Below are 20,118 nucleotides of genomic sequence, written 5' to 3'. Positions count from 1 at the left end.
AAAAAGAAGGAAGGAAGGAAAGAAAAATAAGGAAGGAAGGAAAGCGGGAGGGAAGGAAGGAGGGAAGGGAAGGGAAGAAGGACGCATGGAAAGGAAAGAAAGAAGGAAAGAAGGACAGAGGGAAGGGAGAAAGGTTTGATAAATGTGTGTAAAAGTTTTAATGTTGATCAATTCGTCTTCCAGCTGTTTAATAAACTCATTCTGACCTTTGGCCTGATTTATGTTTCTGGTAAGATGAGGACAGGACCAGCTGCAGCTCAGAGTCACTGAGAGAAACCAGACATGAGCTGCTCAGGTGAGTACAGCTCTGGTTTAGAGGAAGAGAGCTGAAGGGCTGAGAGCATCTTCAGTGACCTCCAGGAGAGAGAAGCTCCACAGGAAGATAAACCCAGCAGGCTCAGAAACGAGGCTCAGAAACAAACGACTTATGCAATACTGTGTAAATCCTGTGTAATATATCAGCAACATGTTCTCTAGCTGCTGCTGCTGGGGAGGACAGAGGGTTATTAGTGGGTCTAGTTATTAGTTATTAATGTCTGGATCTGAACTTTGACCTCTTGAATGTGTTTGGGATAAAATAGTTGTCTTCATTCAGAGTGATCAGGAAACAAACCTCGACTCTGTTATCGTCCTCTGAGACTTTAACAAAGATCATTTCACTCATTATACATATAAATATATATATTTCATTATATATCATGAACTATAAAGATAAGCTCGACTATTAACTGAAGCTCATTCTCATTGTTTAAAGTTAGAGGAGTTTATAAAGAGTTCAGAGCTGCTGCTGGTTTCATTCCTCCTGTGAGGAGGAGGGAGGGAGGAAGGAAGGCAGGAAGGAAGGAAGGAAGGAAGGAAGGAAGGAAGGGAGGGAGGGAGGACAAAAGGAAGGAAAAGAAGGAAGGAAGGAAGGAAGGAAGGGAGGGAGGGAGGGAGGAAGGGAGGGAGGACAAAAGGAAGGAAAAGAAGGAAGGAAGGAAGGAAGGAAGGAAGGAAGGAAGGGAGGGAGGGAGGGAGGACAAAAGGAAGGAAAAGAAGGAAGGAAGGAAGGGAGGGAGGGAGGGAGGAAGGGAGGGAGGACAAAAGGAAGGAAAAGAAGGAAAGAAGGATGGAAGGATGGAAGGGAGGTAGGGGGGAGGAAAGAAAGAGAGAAGGAGGAAGAGAGGCAAGAAGGAAGGGAGGAAGGAAAGGAATGGAGGAGGGAAGGAGGGAAGGAAAGGAAGGAAAGAAGGAACAAAGGAAAGAGGGGAGGAGGGAAGGAAGGAAGGAGGGAGGAAGGAAGGTAGGAAGGAAGGAGGGAAGGAAAGAAGGACAGAGGAAAGAAGGAAGGTAGGGGGAGGAAAGAAAGAGAGAAGGAGGTAGGGAGGAAAGAAGGGAGGGAGGAAGGAACACTGTCCTGGTTAAATGATTCATATGAACTATAAAGATAAGCTCGACTGTTATCTGAAACTCATTCTCATTGTTTAAAGTTAGAGGAGTTTTATAAAGAGTTCAGAGCTCCTGTTGGTTTCTCAGTGTGAGCAGAGAACAGCTGATCAATACTCATCAATACTCCATTACTAGCTGCAGGCGACACACAGCAGCTTCATACCAACCACTCTGAGCTCTAGAGTCCAAACACTCTGAGCTCTACAGTCCAAACACACTGAGCTCTAGAGTCCAAACACTCTGAGCTCTAGAGTCCAAACACTCTGAGCTCTACATACCAAACACTCTGAGCTCTAGAGTCCAAACACTCTGAGCTCTAGAGTCCAAACACTCTGAGCTCTACGGTCCAAACACTCTGAGCTCTAGAGTCCAAACACTCTGAGCTCTAGAGTCCAAACACTCTGAGCTCTAGAGTCCAAACACTCTGAGCTCTAAATACCAAACACTCTGAGCTCTAGAGTCCAAACACTCTGAGCTCTACATACCAAACACTCTGAGCTCTACATACCAAACACTCTGAGCTCTACATACCAAACACTCTGAGCTCTACAGTCCAAACACTCTGAGCTCTACAGTCCAAACACTCTGAGCTCTACGGTCCAAACACTCTGAGCTCTACGGTCCAAACACTCTGAGCTCTACAGTCCAAACACTCTGAGCTCTACGGTCCAAACACTCTGAGCTCTACAGTCCAAACACTCTGAGCTCTAGAGTCCAAACACTCTGAGCTCTACGGTCCAAACACTCTGAGCTCTACAGTCCAAACACTCTGAGCTCTAGAGTCCAAACACTCTGAGCTCTACATACCAAACACTCTGAGCTCTACAGTCCAAACACTCTGAGCTCTACATACCAAACACTCTGAGCTCTACAGTCCAAACACTCTGAGCTCTACATACCAAACACTCTGAGCTCTAGAGTCCAAACACTCTGAGCTCTACATACCAAACACTCTGAGCTCTAGAGTCCAAACACTCTGAGCTCTACATACCAAACACTCTGAGCTCTACATACTAAACACTCTGAGCTCTAGAGACCAAACACTCTGAGCTCTACATACCAAACACTCTGAGCTCTAGAGTCCAAACACTCTGAGCTCTAGAGTCCAAACACTCTGAGCTCTACATACCAAACACTCTGAGCTCTAGAGACCAAACACTCTGAGCTCTAGAGTCCAAACACTCTGAGCTCTAGAGTCCAAACACTCTGAGCTCTACAGTCCAAACACTCTGAGCTCTACAGTCCAAACACTCTGAGCTCTACAGTCCAAACACTCTGAGCTCTACGGTCCAAACACTCTGAGCTCTACATACCAACCACTCTGAGCTCTACATACCAAACACTCTGAGCTCTAGAGTCCAAACACTCTGAGCTCTAGAGTCCAAACACTCTGAGCTCTACATACCAAACACTCTGAGCTCTACAGTCCAAACACTCTGAGCTCTACAGTCCAAACACTCTGAGCTCTACATACCAAACACTCTGAGCTCTACATACCAAACACTCTGAGCTCTACAGTCCAAACACTCTGAGCTCTACAGTCCAAACACTCTGAGCTCTACAGTCCAAACACTCTGAGCTCTACAGTCCAAACACTCTGAGCTCTACGTACCAAACACTCTGAGCTCTACATACCAAACACTCTGAGCTCTACATACCAAACACTCTGAGCTCTACATACCAAACACTCTGAGCTCTAGAGTCCAAACACTCTGAGCTCTACAGTCCAAACACTCTGAGCTCTACAGTTCAAACACTCTGAGCTCTAGAGTCCAAACACTCTGAGCTCTAGAGTCCAAACACTCTGAGCTCTAGAGTCCAAACACTCTGAGCTCTAGAGTCCAAACACTCTGAGCTCTAGAGTCCAAACACTCTGAGCTCTAGAGTCCAAACACTCTGAGCTCTACAGTCCAAACACTCTGAGCTCTACAGTTCAAACACTCTGAGCTCTACATACCAAACACTCTGAGCTCTACAGTCCAAACACTCTGAGCTCTAGAGTCCAAACACTCTGAGCTCTACAGTCCAAACACTCTGAGCTCTACAGACCAAACACTCTGAGCTCTAGAGTCCAAACACTCTGAGCTCTAGAGTCCAAACACTCTGAGCTCTAGAGTCCAAACACTCTGAGCTCTACAGTCCAAACACTCTGAGCTCTACAGTCCAAAAACTCTGAGCTCTACATACCAAACACTCTGAGCTCTACATACCAAACACTCTGAGCTCTACATACCAAACACTCTGAGCTCTACATACCAAACACTCTGAGCTCTAGAGTCCAAACACTCTGAGCTCTAGAGTCCAAACACTCTGAGCTCTACATACCAACCACTCTGAGCTCTACATACCAAACACTCTGAGCTCTACATACCAAACACTCTGAGCTCTACAGTCCAAACACTCTGAGCTCTAGAGTCCAAACACTCTGAGCTCTACGGTCCAAACACTCTGAGCTCTACGGTAAATATCTGACTCCTGTTTGCTGCTATAAAAGCTTCTGTCTCTAAATGTGTTAAATATGAAGTTTAGTGCTGAGCGAGCAGAAGCAGGGATTCATATTCATGTGATTATTATAAATGATGAGAGGTGAGGGAGCAGCTGGAAGGAAGGGAGGGAGGGAGGAAGGGAGGGAGGGAGGGAGGGAGGAAGGAAGCTGGACCACGTTCAGGGTAAATAAGCATTTCTCAGGTTTTGTTAATTAGCTGATAAAAGAATCTGTAGAGCAGCAGCTTTAAAACGTCTCATGAATGTAAAATATGAAACTATCACATTAATAAACTCAGCTCATTATGAAGAGTTTAGACAAGGAAGGGAGGGAGGGAGGAAGGGAGGGAGGGAGGATGGAAAGAAGGATGGAAGGAGGGAGGAAGGAGGGAGGAGGAAGATGGTTTAAAACGTCTCATGAATGTAAAATATGAAACTATCTACTATCAACTACTGGTCCTGTTGGCTTCATCAGACCGTGACCTCCAACTCTCACTGGATCGCAGCCGAGTGTGAAGCGGCCGGGATGAGAATCAGCACCTCCAAATCCGAGTCCACGGTCCTCAACCGGAAAAGGGTGGAGTGCACTCTCCGGGTCGGGGATGAGATCCTGCCCCAAGTGGAGGAGTTCAAGTACCTCGGGGTCTTGTTCACAGTGAGGGAAGGATGGAGCGTGAGACCGACAGGCGGATCGGTGCGGCGTCTGCAGTAATGTGGACTCTGCACAGATCCGTCGTGGTGAAGAGAGAGCTGAGCCGAAAGGTTCCTACCCTCACCTCTGGTCATGAGCTTTGGGTTCCTACCCTCACCTCTGGTCATGAGCTTTGGGTTCCTACCCTCACCTCTGGTCATGAGCTTTGGGTCGTGAACCAAAGAACAAGATGGCGGGTACAAGCGGCTGAAATAAGCTTCCTCCGTAGGCTGGCTGGGCTCTCCCTTAGAGATAGGGTGAGAAGCTCAGTTATCCGGAGGGAGCTCGGAGTAGACCCGCTGCTCCTCCACGTTGAGAGGAGCCAGATGAGGAGACTCGGGCATCTAGTCAGGATGCCTCCCGGACGCCTCCCTGGTGAGGTGTTCAGGGCCCGTCCCACCGGTAGGAGACCCGGGACACGCTGGAGAGACTATGTCTCTCGGCTGGCCTGGGAACGCCTCGGGATCCCCCGGGAAGAGCTGGACGAAGTGGCTGGGGAGAGGGAAGTCTGGGCTTCCTGCTTAGGCTGCTGCCCCCCCGAGACCCGACCAGGATAAGAGGAAGAGGACGGTGACAGTAGTTTACATTATTTTATACACGGTTAGCTAGTTTAGTACCTTTTAACTGTACTACAGTAAAGAATCTAATGATGTGTTTCTAGCAGCTTTATTATTTCTTTAGTTTTATAAAACACGTGCCGATATAATGATAATAACACACACACACACACACACACACACACAAACACACCGCCCCCCCCCCCCCCCCCCCCCCCCCCCCCAGACTCACCGTTGAAGCTGACGCTGCGGATGTACTTGAGCAGCTTCTTGCCTCCTGCCAGGTCCATCTCAGCACAGATGCCGGAGGTGTCGGGGCAGAGGTCTCGCTGCATGTTGTGCAGAGCGTGAGCCATCGCGTACACCGCGTCGATCACAAACTGGACCTTCCCTTCCTGCTCGTACTTCGAGTCGATGCCGATCCGCTCCTGACCTGAAGAGGAGAGAGGAAACATGACTTAGATCTTGATTATTTAACCATCATGTTGTTCTCCTGGGTCTAACTGACCCCGTCTGTTTTGACTGTTCCTTCCTTCCTCCCTTCCTTCCTTTCCTCCCTCATTCCTTGCTTCCTTCTTTCCTCCCTCCTTCCTTCTTTCCTCCGTCCTTCCTTCCTTCCTTTCTTTCCTTCCTCCCTTCTTTCCTTCCTTCCTTCCTTCCTTCCTTCCTCCCTCCTTCTTTCCATCCATGCTTCCTGCCTTCCTTCCTTCCTTCCTTCCTTCCATTCTTCCTTCCTCCCTTCTTTGACTCGAGGACAACAGGAGGAAACTGCACAAATCAAAGTAATGATTGAAATGATGAATATCTGAAGAAGGAAACATGTGAGTGCAGAGTTACCTATTGGCACTAACATCTGTGGAAAGGACCAAATAGTTTGTCTTGTTTTATTTAGTAACTTATTTTACACATACTGCAGTTAAACGGTGCTATGATGATGTAATCTAGAACAAGGGTGTCAAACATACGGCCTGCGGCCCTGAACCGGCCGGTAGAGGGCTCAGACAGTTTATCAGCGCCTATTAGCAGGAAACTCTAAATCAGAGGGGTCAAACTCATTTTGATTCAAGGGTCACAAACCTCCCAATTTGATCTAATGTGGGCCGGACCATAGAAAGGAAGGAAGGAAGGAAGGAAGCACAAGGAAGGAAGGAAGGAAAGAAGCACAAAAGGAAGGAAGGAAGCACAAGAGGGGAAGGAAGGAAAGAAGCACAAAAGGAAGGAAGGAAGGAAGGAAGGAAGGAAGGAAGGAAGCACAAAAGGAAGGAAGGAAAGAAAAATTTAAGGCAGAAAGGGAGGAAGGAAGGAAGGATGAAGGAAAGAAGGAAGGAAAAGGAGAAGGAAGGAAGGACAAGTGGAAGGAAGGAAAGATGAAAGGGAGGAAGGAATGAAGGAAGGAAAGATGGAAGGATGGGAGGAAGGACAGAAGGAAGGAAGGAAGGAAGGAAGGAGAAGGAAGGAAGGAAGGAAGGAAAGAAGGAAGGAAGGAAGGAAGGAAGGAAAGTGGGCCGAATTGGACCGGTTCTGGCCCACGGGCCGCATGTTTGACACCCCTGCTCTAGATGTTTATTATAGTAAAGTTATACTGTGTATTCTTTATATTACATATAATGGTTTTACTGGTCCTGCCCACTGGAGATCAGACTGGACTTTATTGGCACCTGAACGAGTTTAACTCATGATGACAGGATGAGTCTCTGAGATCAATACTTTACTCTGGATAGAAAAGCATCATGTTATTAAGGTCATTACATTTCTTCATGATCCTGAACAGCTGATCAATAATACTGATTAAATCCTGTTTGTTCATCTGAGCTTTACGTCATCATGAGACTAACTTCACATCTACAGCGGGATCAACTTTAACTTCTCATGACAGGAAGTTCAGTCCATCATTCATCTTCAGGAAACACTTCTCTCCTGTCCTGGAAACAGTTTTTAAGGTTTCACACGTTGTCTTACAGAGCTGGACCCTCATTAACATTTATATTATTAACATTCATTATCTGAGCTGATAACAGTGACAGGACTGTAGTCTGTAACTCAAACTGACTTTGACTCATATCTCACTCAGACAGATTTAAACTGGAAAGCTTCTCAGAACTCACTCTGTCTTTTATTTATTTTATATTTAATGTTTCATAGCAATAAAACAAAAAGGTCACTGCTTCTTTCGGGAGCATATCTATGTTCCCTGATCGCGGCTAACTCGGCAGCTAATTGGGCTGCTAACTCAGCTAACTGGCTAACTGTAGACGGGATCATCCCTATGTTCCCCGGGTCCTATGTTCCCCGATCGTGGCTAACTTGGTTGCTAGCTCGGCGGCTAACTCGGCGACTAGCTCGGCAGCTAACTCGGCGGCTAGCTCGGCGGCTAACTCTGTTGCTAGCTTGGCGGCTAACTCATCTGCTAACTCAGCTAACTGGCTAACTGTAGACGGGATCATCCCTATGTTCCCCGGTCACATACAAAGTGGGGAACATAGGACCCGGGGAACATAGGACCTGGGGAACATAGGACCTGGGGAACATAGGACCCGGGGAACATAGGGATGATCCCGTTCTTTCTTTCCTCAGAATAATAACTTCTTCCTTTTCTGGTTTCCATCAGCAGTGAAGCCGAGCGTGAAGACAGCAGCTGCTACTGGTTTACTGGTTTCCATTAAAGATGAACTCCCAGTTAGTGGGAAGTAAAGAAAAACCTCCAGAAACAGCAGTTTGCTTTCATTCAGAGTGATAACTGGATTATAACACACACACAGACACACACACACACACACACAGACACACACACACACACACACACACACACACACCTCCCTGGGGTAGACAGAATACCAGGAACACTTCTCATGATAATCCAGCAGCAGAACTCAGTTTGACCTCAATAACACACATAAAGTACAACTATCACTTGTCTCACAGTAACAGAATCATAAGTGTATGAAGTCCAGAGGCAGAGCTGCTGATTGGATTACACTGCTCAGGTGTTCATTACATGTGAGAGGAACCGGGTTCAGATCACGGACGAGCCCCCAAGTCTTACCCCCCCCCTCCGTACCAGGTCCAACGTAGCTCCAGCACCGTGATGTTCAGCCCTGTTAAAGGTTTATTACAGTTGACTTCAGGACGGGTTACAGCTTAAAGTCTGTGTAAAGGTAAAGTAAGAATAAATATGTGTTCTGAGTTTGACATACCACAGAAAAGTGTGTTGTTAACCACCCTGACAAATTTGAATGATTAAAAAAAATCACCATATATATGAAATTAGGCTTCAAAGTCCGCTGAAGCCCCGCCCCCTACCAAGTGTCACCTGTCAATCAAAGTCACCACCTCTACCAGAAACATGGACGCTACGTCTGAGAGCTTTCTGCTGCTAACTCAGCTGCTAGCTTGGCGGCTAACTCGATCATTTAACTTAAACCATGATGTTTCCTTTACCCTCCTGTTGTCGTCAAGGAAAGAGGAAGGACAGAAGGAAGGGAAGGAGTAAGGAGGAAAAGAGGAAGGAAGTAAGGAGAGAAGGAAAGGAGGAAGGAAAGGGGTAAGGAGGAAAAGAGGAAGGGAGTAAGGAGAGAAGGGAGGGACGGAGGGAGGTAGGAGGGAGGGAGGAAGGAAGGAAAGGAGTAAGGACGAAAAGAGGAAGGAAGGAAGAAAGGAAAGGAGTAAGGAGGAAAAGAGGAAGGAATTTAGGAGAGAAGGAAGGAAGGAAGGAAAGGAGGAAGGAAGGAAGGAAGGAAGGAAGGAAGGAAAGGAGTAAGGACGAAAAGAGGAAGGAATTTAGGAGAGAAGGAAGGAAAGGAGTAGGGACGAAAAGAGGAAGGAAGGAAGAAAGGAAAGGAGTAAGGAGGGAAGGAGGGAGGAAAGGAGGAAGGAAGGAAGGAAAGGAGTGAGGAGTGAGGAGGGAGGAAGGAAGGAAGGAAGGAAAGGAGTAAGGACGGAGGGAGGATGGGGGGAAGGAAGGAAGGAAGGAAGGAAAGGAGGAAGGAGGAAGGAAGGAAGGAAGGAAGGAAGGAAGGAAAGGAATAAGCAGAGAACAACATGAATTATGCTTAAAAAGAAGAACCAGAAATCATTTATGACTTTAACCTACATCAAACCTACGAGGCCGTGAGAGAAACCCCCTCCCCGTCTCCATGGCGACGCCTCCCACCCGGCTCTCCCCACTTTGATCCTCTGAATACCCAGCAGGCCTTTCACGCCTCATTAGTGAGCGTGGGTCATGTGACACGCGGGTTTCCTGTCTCTCTCTCTCTCTCTCTCCTCTTCTTTACATGTTTAATCTGCTTTCATGCCACAGAATCTCTCTTTATTCTTCCTCCCTCGCTCTTCCTCGCTCCTCGTCTTCCTCCCTTGCTCCTCGTCTCCCTCGCTCCTCCTCTTCCTCGCTCCTCCTCTTCCTCGCTCCTTGTCTTCCTCCTCGTCTCCCTCGCTCCTCGTCTTCCTCCCTTGCTCCTCGTCTCCCTCGCTCCTAGTCTCCCTCGCTCCTCCTCATCCTCGCTCCTCGTCTTCCTCCTCGTCTCCCTCGCTCCTCGTCTTCCTCCCTCGCTCTTCGTCTCCTTCGCCCCCCTCCCTCCCTCACTCGCTCCTCATCTCCCTCCCTCCCTCGCTCGCTCCTCGTCTCCCTCGCTCCTAGTCTCCCTCGCTCCTCCTCTTCCTCGCTCCTCGTCTTCCTCCTCGTCTCCCTTGCTCCTCGTCTCCCTAGCTCCTCCCTCCCTCCTTCCCTCGCTCCCTCGCTCCTCGTCTCCCTCGTCTCCCTCGCTCCCTCCCTCCTCGTCTCCCTCCCTCCCTCGCTCGCTCCTCGTCTCCCTCGTCTCCTCGTCTTCCTCACTCCTCGTCTCCTCGTCTTCCTCACTCCTCGTCTCCCTAGCTCCTCCCTCCCTCCCTCCCTCCCTCCCTCGCTCCTCGTCTCCCTCGTCTCCTCGTCTCCCTCGCTCCTCGTCACCCTTGCTCCTCGTCTTCCTCCCTCGCTCCTCGTCTCCCTCGCCTCCCTAGCCTCCCTAGCTCCTCCCTCCCTCCTTCCCTCGCTCCCTAGCTCCTCCCTCCCTCCTTCCCTCGCTCCTCCCTCCCTCCTTCCCTCCCTCCCTCGCTCCTCGTCTCCCTCATCTCCTCGTCTTCCTCGCTCCTCGTCTCCTCGTCTTCCTCGCTCGCTCCTCGTCTCCCTTCCTCGCTCCTCGTCTCCTCGTCTTCCTCGCTTGCTCCTCGTCTCCCTAGCTCCTCCCTCCCTCCTTCCCTCGCTCCCTAGCTCCTCCCTCCCTCCTTCCCTCGCTCCCTCGCTCCTCCCTCCCTCCTTCCCTCGCTCCTCGTCTCCCTCGTCTCCTCGTCTTCCTCACTCCTCGTCTCCTCGTCTTCCTCACTCCTCGTCTCCTCGTCTTCCTCGCTCGCTCCTCGTCTCCCTCGCTCCCTCGCTCTTCGTCTCCCTCGCTCCTCGTCTCCCTCGCTCCTCGTCTTCCTCGCTCCTCGTCTCCCTCCTCCCTCCCTCCCTCGCTCCTTGCTCCCTCGCTCCTCGCCCCTCGTCTCCCTCCTCCCTCGCTCCTCGTCTTCCTCGCTCCTCGTCTTCCTTGCTCGCTCTTCGTCCCCCTCGCTCCTCGTCTTCCTCGCTCCTCGTCTTCCTCGCTCCTCGTCTTCCTCACTCTGACACAGCAAACAATGATCCTCCACTGAAGCTGAGTCTACATCAGGGGTGTCAAACATGCGGCCAGGGGTCTAATAGGTCTAATAAGCCGCAACTCAGAGCTATCAGGACGCTTTGCTCTCACACACACTGCATTGATAGTCACATAAACACACACACACACACACACACACACACACACACACACACACACACACACACACACACAGACACACACACACACACACACACACACACACACACACACAGTCTCTCTCTCGCTCCAGATTCCAGGAGATTGTGTCTCATTTGCTTCCTACTCTTTATTTCTAACGCTGTTATTCCATCACTGATTCTGAGAAGTTTCTGAATCCTGAATGGATGGAATCAGCTGTTCGGTGTCGGACAGAGAGCGATATGAGCCGGTCACACTGAGAGCGAGCCGCAGATAACAGCTTCAGGTCTATTTGCCACAGGCGAGTTTAGAGAGGAGGGTTTAGAGACTGTAAAGGAGCCTCTGGAGACCTGAAGACTGAGATAGGAGGAGTAATAACTGCTGCTGATATCTGAGAGGAGAAGAGTCTGCTGCTCAGGTCAGGTCTGATGATACTGGGTGATACTGGGTGTATAATGGGTGATACTGGGTGTATAAAGGGTGATACTGGGTGATACTGGGTCATACTGGGTGTATACTGGGTGATACTGGGTGTATAATGGGTGATACTGGGTGTATAATGGGTGATACTGGGTGTATAATGGGTGATACTGGGTGTATAAAGGGTGATACTGGGTCATACTGGGTGTATACTGGGTGTATACTGGGTGTATAAAAGGTGATACTGGGTGATACTGGGTGTATAAAGGGTGATACTGGGTCGTACTGGGTGTATAAAGGGTGATACTGGGTCGTACTGGGTGATACTGGGTGTATACTGGGTGTATAAAGGGTGATACTGGGTGATACTGGGTCATACTGGGTGATACTGGGTGATACTGGGTGATACTGGGTGTATACTGGGTGATACTAGGTGATACTGGGTGTATAATGGGTGTATAATGGGTGATACTGGGTGTATAATGGGTGATACTGGGTGTATAATGGGTGATACTGGGTGTATAAAGGGTGATACTGGGTGTATAATGGGTGATACTGGGTGTATAAAGGGTGATACTGGGTGTATAAAGGGTGATACTGGGTGTATAATGGGTGATACTGGGTGTATAATGGGTGATACTGGGTGTATAATGGGTGATACTGGGTGTATAAAGGGTGATACTGGGTCATACTGGGTGTATACTGGGTGTATACTGGGTGTATAAAAGGTGATACTGGGTGATACTGGGTGTATAAAGGGTGATACTGGGTCGTACTGGGTGTATAAAGGGTGATACTGGGTCGTACTGGGTGATACTGGGTGTATACTGGGTGTATAAAGGGTGATACTGGGTGATACTGGGTCATACTGGGTGATACTGGGTGATACTGGGTGATACTGGGTGATACTGGGTGTATACTGGGTGATACTAGGTGATACTGGGTGTATAATGGGTGTATAATGGGTGATACTGGGTGTATAATGGGTGATACTGGGTGTATAATGGGTGATACTGGGTGTATAAAGGGTGATACTGGGTGTATAATGGGTGATACTGGGTGTATAAAGGGTGATACTGGGTGTATAAAGGGTGATACTGGGTGTATACTGGGTGTATACTGGGTGTATACTGGGTGATACTGGGTGTATAAAGGGTGATACTGGGTGTATACTGGGTGTATACTGGGTGTATAAAGGGTGATACTGGGTGTATAAAGGGTGATACTGGGTGTATACTGGGTGTATACTGGGTGATACTGGGTGTATAAAGGGTGATACTGGGTGTATACTGGGTGATTAGCATCTCTTCCTCCTGATGTTGCTTTGGTTCGCTGGCTGCTGAGCTTCTCTTCTGGCTGTATACTGGTTTATACTGGTTATACTGGTGCTACTGGGTGATTTGCAGCTTCTCTTCTGGCTGTATACTGGTTATACTGGTTATACTGGTTATACTGGTTATACTGGTTATACTGGTGCTACTGGGTGATTTGCAGCTTCTTTTCGGGCTGTATGAGGGGTGATACTGGTTATACTGGTTATACTGGTTATACTGGTGCCACTGGTTGATTTGCAGCTTCTCTTCTGGCTGTATACTGGTTTATACTGGTTATACTGGTGATACTGGTGCTACTGGGTGATTTGCAGCTTCTCTTCGGGCTGTAATGAGATTATTTGGCGGCCGTGTTGATCGCATGTCTCCGTCTGTGTTTCACTCATCGTCGGCCAAATTGCCTCTTCCATTTTATTTCCTGTCATTATTTATTCATGAGGCAGCGAACAGGAAGTACAGAGCAGGACAAACTGCTGCTGTTTGCTTCGTCTGAGTCAAAATCAGTTTATCATAAAAAACAACTCTGTTACACAACACAGTAAACAGCCTGTCTTCTTTCAGGTTCTCAGTTTCCTGAAGTCTGTCCCACATCTAGACCTGCTCAGCGTTTCTATAGCTACCACCGAGCATGATGGGATGTTTACGTGCAGCTCACCTGCTGCCGTTATGTTTCTCACATATTTACTCAGGTTTAAGTCAAACATGCATTTAATGTCTGAGAACGCAGAGACTCTCAACTACCAAACAAAGATGCAAAATGACAGTAGAGATGAAACCAGTAACCCTAGCCTCCCTACACACCCAGACCCTAACCCACTCTGCACTGTGAAGCCTCCCTACACACCACAGGAAGTGAAAATAAAGATAAAATTCATAAAGATAAAATGAAATGACTTAAAAAAGCAAAGTGAAAGAATAATGCTTCTCCTGCATTATTTAACTGAACAGCTGCTCTACTCGTACCCAGCTAGCTAGCCAACATTACAGACAAAGTTTTCATACTAAATACAAATGTTCACTTCTCAAACCCAAACTGAAATATAAACTAACATGTAAATGAACACATCAGAGGAACTTAATGACTAGATGATTTAAATTAAGCCAATAACACAGCTTACCTTACAGGACAATGAATGAAAACATTGAACCAAAATGGCGTCCCGGTCCTGCATGGCATGAATAACCCAACTACGGTGTCACGTAAGGGACAAACAACATTTGCTGTATTAACAGAGGAACAGATGGCACAACAGTGACACCCTGTGGAGCATTTAGGCTACTACAATGACCAAAAAGAGTAAAATCAACCTTCAGCTAGTTTGAGTGACAGCTGCCATCTAGTTGCCATAGTAACTGTGAGGCAAACATACAGTTAATGTCTAAGAACAAATAAGACTCTGAAAATGAGCAAAAAGTAGTGGTCGTCCACCAAGAAGATTGGGCAAGACACTTAACCCAACATTGCTCCTGTTGCTGTGCCAACGCTGTATGAATGTGTATGAATGGCTAGCTTCCCTCTGCTTGGTAGTGACCGCCATCAGTGTGAATGAGATGTAGTGTAAAAGCCCTTTGAGTGTTCATAATGACTAGAAAAGTGCTATATAAGAGGCTGTTTTTCCAGACTGACCATTTGTTCAGAAGTTTGTAGTTTTTTAGAGATACTGAGGTTCAAACTGGAGCTGGGAGAGAGACTCAGATCGGCACCAGGACTCTCTCAAGATTGGATGTTCGACACTGTACTCTTTTCTAATAAAATCTTTAAAATATACAAGTGAGATTTGTCAGCAGTGGTTTCTTTCTTCATCAACACATCAAGAGTCAACCAATTAATATATACCACAATAATTTAGACTGTTAGGGTTAGGGTCACTAAAGTTTCTGCCTAGAGAACGAGTCTGTCCTCCCAAGAAACAGCAACACAGCAGGTCGTAATGTCAGTCGCCCAAAAAATGACCTGCAGTCAGTTTGAGTGGCAGCTGTCATGTGGTGTCCATAGTAACGGTGAGGCAGAGTGATGATTATAGAGAGACGAAAGGACCAAAAAAAAGTACTGTTGTCATGACGACGGAGGTGGAAGTCGAAACTTTACAGCACATTTCTCTGACCTTTAACAAAGTGATCAAATGAAACCAAAGCTTAAAACCAAACCACAGATCTGGGTGATACTGGTGATACTGGTGATACTGGGTAATACTGGGTGATACTGGGTGATACTGGTGATACTGGGTAATACTGGGTGATACTGGGTAATACTGGGTGATACTGGGTGATACTGGGTCATACTGGGTGATACTGGGTAATACTGGGTAATACTGGGTGATACTGGGTAATACTGGGTGATACTGGGTGATACTGGGTGTATAAAGTCTGATACTGGTGATACTGGTGATACTGGGTATATACTGGGTGATACTGGGTCATACTGGGTGATACTGGTGATACTGGGTAATACTGGGTGATACTGGGTGTATAAAGTCTGATACTGAGTGATACTGGTGATACTGGTGATACTGGGTGATACTAGGTGATACTGGGTGATACTGGTGATACTGGGTGATACTGGGTCATACTGGGTGTATAAAGTCTGATACTGGTGATACTGGTGATACTGGGTATATACTGGGTGTATAAAGGCTGATACTGGGTGTATACTGGGTTATACTGGTGATACTGGTGATACTGGGTGATACTGGGTATATAATGGGTGATACTAGGTGATACTGGGTGATACTGGGTGATACTGGTGATACTGAGTAATACTGGGTGATACTGGTGATACTGGGTGATACTGGTGATAATGGGTGATACTGGGTGATACTGGTGATACTGGGTGTATAAAGGGTGTATACTGGGTGATACTGGGTGATACTGGGTGTATAAAGGCTGATACTAGGTGTATACTGGGTTATACTGGTGATACTGGTGATACTGGGTGATACTGGGTGATACTAGGTGATACTGGGTGATACTGGGTGATACTGGTGATACTGGGTGATACTGGGTGATACTGGGTGTATAAAATCTGATACTGGTGATACTGGGTGATACTGGGTGTATAAAGGCTGATACTGGTGATACTGGTGATACTGGGTGACACTGGGTGATACTGGGTATATTGTGTACTGAGGTTCATTTGGACTTTGTAAAGGTTTAACATAGTAATGATTGATCGTGACCACTTCCTGCATTACAGCCGTCAAAGAGGTGCCTGAAGACACAAATCATATCTAAAAACAGACTGAAAATGACTAAAGAGGATCAAAAGAGATACTAACAGTGATACAAAACCAACTCAAAGAGACTCAAAATGACTACAAAGACTGAAAACTACCAAAAAGAGACACTAAACACATGTAGAGATTCGACAACATTAAAAAGAGACACAAGAACGACCAAGGAAGAGAATTGAAATGACTAAAGAGACTCAAAGGACCTATAAGAGATGATGATTGATGATTTATGATTGATCCACTTCCTGCATTACAGCGTTAATTACTGTGAGTTTAATACAGAAGTAAACCCCCCCCCCCCCTCCTCCAGACGGATATAATCAGGTTCCTCTCTTCAGGAGGATAACACCGCAGCATAAAACCAGTGTGATACTGGGTGATACTGGTGATATACTGGGTGATACTGGGTGTATAAAGGGTTATACTGGGTGATACTGGGTGATACTGGATGATACTAGGTGATACTGGGTGTATACTGGGTGTATACTGGGTGTATACTGGGTTATACTGGGTTATACTGGGTGACTAAAAAAAGACTCCAAACTATTAAAAAGAGACACAAGAACGACCAAGAAAGAGAATTGAAATGACTAAAGAGACTCAAAGGACCTATAAGAGATGATGATTGATGATTTATGATTGATCCACTTCCTGCATTACAGCGTTAATTACTGTGTGAGTTTAATACAGAAGTAACCCCCCCCCCCCCCCCCCTCCTCCAGACGGATATAATCAGGTTCCTCTCTTCAGGAGGATAACACCGCAGCATAAAACCGCTCAGTGTGATACTGGGTGATACTGGGTGTATAAAGGGTTATACTGGGTTATACTGGGTGATACTAGGTGATACTGGGTGTATAAAGGGTTATACTAGGTGATACTGGGTGATACTGGGTGATACTGGGTGATACTGGGTGTATAAAGGGTTATACTGGGTGATACTGGGTGATACTGGGTGATACTAGGTGATACTGGGTGTATAAAGGGTTATACTGGGTGATACTGGGTGTATAAAGGGTTATACTGGGTGATACTGGGTGTATAAAGGGTTATACTGGGTGATACTGGGTGATACTGGGTGATACTAGGTGATACTAGGTGATACTGGGTGTATAAAGGGTTATACTGGGTGTATACTGGGTGTATACTGGGTTATACTGGGTTATACTGGGTTATACTGGGTGACTAAAAAAAGACTCAAAACTATTAAAAAGAGACACAAGAACGACCAAGGAAGAGACTTGAAATGACTAAAGAGACTCAAAGGACCAAAAAGAGATGATGAGTGATGATTTATGATTGATCCACTTCCTGCATTACAGCGTTAATTACTGTGTGAGTTTAATACAGAAGTAAACCCCCCCCCCCCCTCCTCCTCCTCCAGACGGATATAATCAGGCTCCTCTCTTCAGGAGGATAACACCGCAGCATAAAACCCACTCAGTGTGACTGATGCTTTATTGTGAAGCGGCCAGTGAGTAAACGTCCTGTAACAAACCCGAAGCCTTCATCCTAATGCTGCGGCGTGTGGCAGCTTTATTACAGTCATAACAGCGGGCGGAGCTTTATTACAGTCATAACAGCGGGCGGAGCTTTATTACAGTCATAACAGCGGGCGGAGCTTTATTACAGTCATAACAGCGGGCGGAGCTTTATTACAGTCATAACAGCGGGCGGAGCTTTATTACAGTCATAACAGCGGGCGGAGCTTTATTACAGTCATAACAGCGGGCGGAGCTTTATTACAGTCATAACAGCGGGCGGAGCTTTATTACAGTCATAACAGCGGGCGGAGCTTTATTACAGTCATAACAGCGGGCGGAGCTTTATTACAGTCATAAGAGCGGGCGGAGCTTTATTACAGTCATAACAGCGGGCGGAGCTTTATTACAGTCATAAGAGCGGGCGGAGCTTTATTACAGTCATAACAGCGGGCGGAGCTTTATTACAGTCATAACAGCGGGCGGAGCTTTATTACAGTCATAAGAGCGGGCGGAGCTTTATTACAGTCATAACAGCGGGCGGAGCTTTATTACAGTCATAAGAGCGGGCGGAGCTTTATTACAGTCATAACAGCGGGCGGAGCTTTATTACAGTCATAACAGCGGGCGGAGCTTTATTACAGTCATAACAGCGGGCGGAGCTTTATTACAGTCATTACAGCGGGCGGAGCTTTATTACAGTCATAACAGCGGGCGGAGCTTTATTACAGTCATAACAGCGGGCGGAGCTTTATTACAGTCATAACAGCGGGCGGAGCTTTATTACAGTCATAACAGCGGGCGGAGCTTCTTCACACACATTACGGCCGTGATGGCGATGTGTGTGCGGCCGCATCGTAAATCTGAACTGTTGAAGACGTCCTGATTATTTTCTACAAGTCAAAAAGCATGTGGATCTATCCATCCATCCATCCATCCATCCATCCATCCATCCATCCATTATCATCTATCTATCTATCTATCAGTCCATCCATCCATCCATCAATCAATCCATCTATCCATCCATCCATTATCATCCATCTATCTATCCATCCATCCATAATCATCCATCCATCTATCCATCCATCCATTATCATCCATCCATCCATCATCATCCATCCATCTATCCATCCATCCATCCATCCATTATCATCCATCCATCCATCATCATCCATCCATCCATTATCATCCATCTATCAATCCATTATCATCCATCCATCCATCCATTATCATCCATCCATCCATCCATTATCATCCATCCATCCATCTATCTATCCATTATCATCCATCCATCCATCTATCTATCCATTATCATCCATCCATCCATCCATCCACCCATCCATCCATCTATTAATCTGTCTATCTATTATCATCCATACATCCATCCATACATCCATCCATCTATCAATTCATCTATCCATCCTTCCATCCATCCATCATCCATCCATTATCATCCATCCATCCATCATCCATCTATCCATTATCATCCATCCATCCATCCATCTATCAATTCATCTATCAATTCATCCATTATCATCCATCCATCCATCCATCAATCCATTATCATCCATCCATCCATCCATCCATCCATCCATTATCATCCATCTATCCATCTGTCAATCCATCTATCCATCCATCTATCCATCCATCCATCCATCCATCCATCCATCCATTCATTCCATACATCCATCCATTATCATCCATCCATCCATCTATCCATCCATCTATCCATACATCCATCTATCCATCCATACATCCATACATCCATCCATCCATCCATCCATCCATCCATTCATTCCATACATCCATCCATTATCATCCATCCATCCATCTATCCATCCATTATCATCCATCCATCCATCTATCAATCTATCTATCCATCCATCCATCCATCCATCTATTAAGCCATCTATTCTTCTATCAATCCATCAATCCATCCATCCATCTATCCTTCTATCAATCCATTATCATCCATCCATCCATCCATCCATCAATCTATCTATCAATCTATCTATCCATTATCATCCATTCATTCATCCATTATCATCTATCTATCTATCTATCTATCTATCTATCTATCTATCTATCTATCTATCTATCTATCTATCTATCTATCTATCTATCTATCCATCTATCCATCCATCCATCATCCATCCATCCATCAATCAATCTATCCATCCATCAATCAAGCCATCTATCCATCCATCTATCCTTCTGTCCACCCATCTATCCATCCATTATCATCCATCCATCCATCCATCAATCCATCCATTATCATCCATGCATCCATCTATCTATCCATTATCATCCATCCATCCATCATCTATCTATCAATCTATCTATCTATCTATCTACCCATCCATCTATCAATCCATTATCATCCATCCATCTATCAATCCATCCATCCATCAATCCATTATCTTCCATCCATCCATCTATCAATCCATCTATCAATCCATCCATCATCTATCTATCTATCTATCTATCTATCTATCTACCCATCCATCTATCAATCCATTATCATCCATCCATCTATCAATCCATCCATCCATCAATCCATTATCTTCCATCCATCCATCTTTCCATCCATTATCATCTATCTATCTATCTATCTATCTATCTATCTATCTATCTATCTATCTATCTATCTATCTATCTATCTATCTATCTATCTATCTATCTATCTATCTATCTGTCTGTCTGTCTATCT

At 46.2% G+C, this 20,118-nt stretch overlaps 1 protein-coding gene across 1 annotated transcript in view; it reads right to left on the bottom strand.

Annotated features, from left to right (window-relative positions):
* Positions 1–20,118, bottom strand: part of LOC128355634 (metabotropic glutamate receptor 7-like) — a 274,376-nt gene that overhangs the window by 37,767 nt on the left and 216,491 nt on the right. Inside the window, exon 6 of the mRNA XM_053315952.1 lies at positions 5,393–5,593. Coding sequence (XP_053171927.1) covers positions 5,393–5,593 — 201 coding nt within the window. The remainder of the gene's footprint in view (positions 1–5,392; positions 5,594–20,118) is intronic.

The sequence above is a fragment of the Scomber japonicus genome, chromosome 3 (assembly GCF_027409825.1).
Source record: "Scomber japonicus isolate fScoJap1 chromosome 3, fScoJap1.pri, whole genome shotgun sequence".
NCBI lineage: Eukaryota > Metazoa > Chordata > Actinopteri > Scombriformes > Scombridae > Scomber > Scomber japonicus.
Note: the sequence above shows the minus strand (reverse complement) of the source record. Positions and strands in the feature narration are given on the sequence as shown.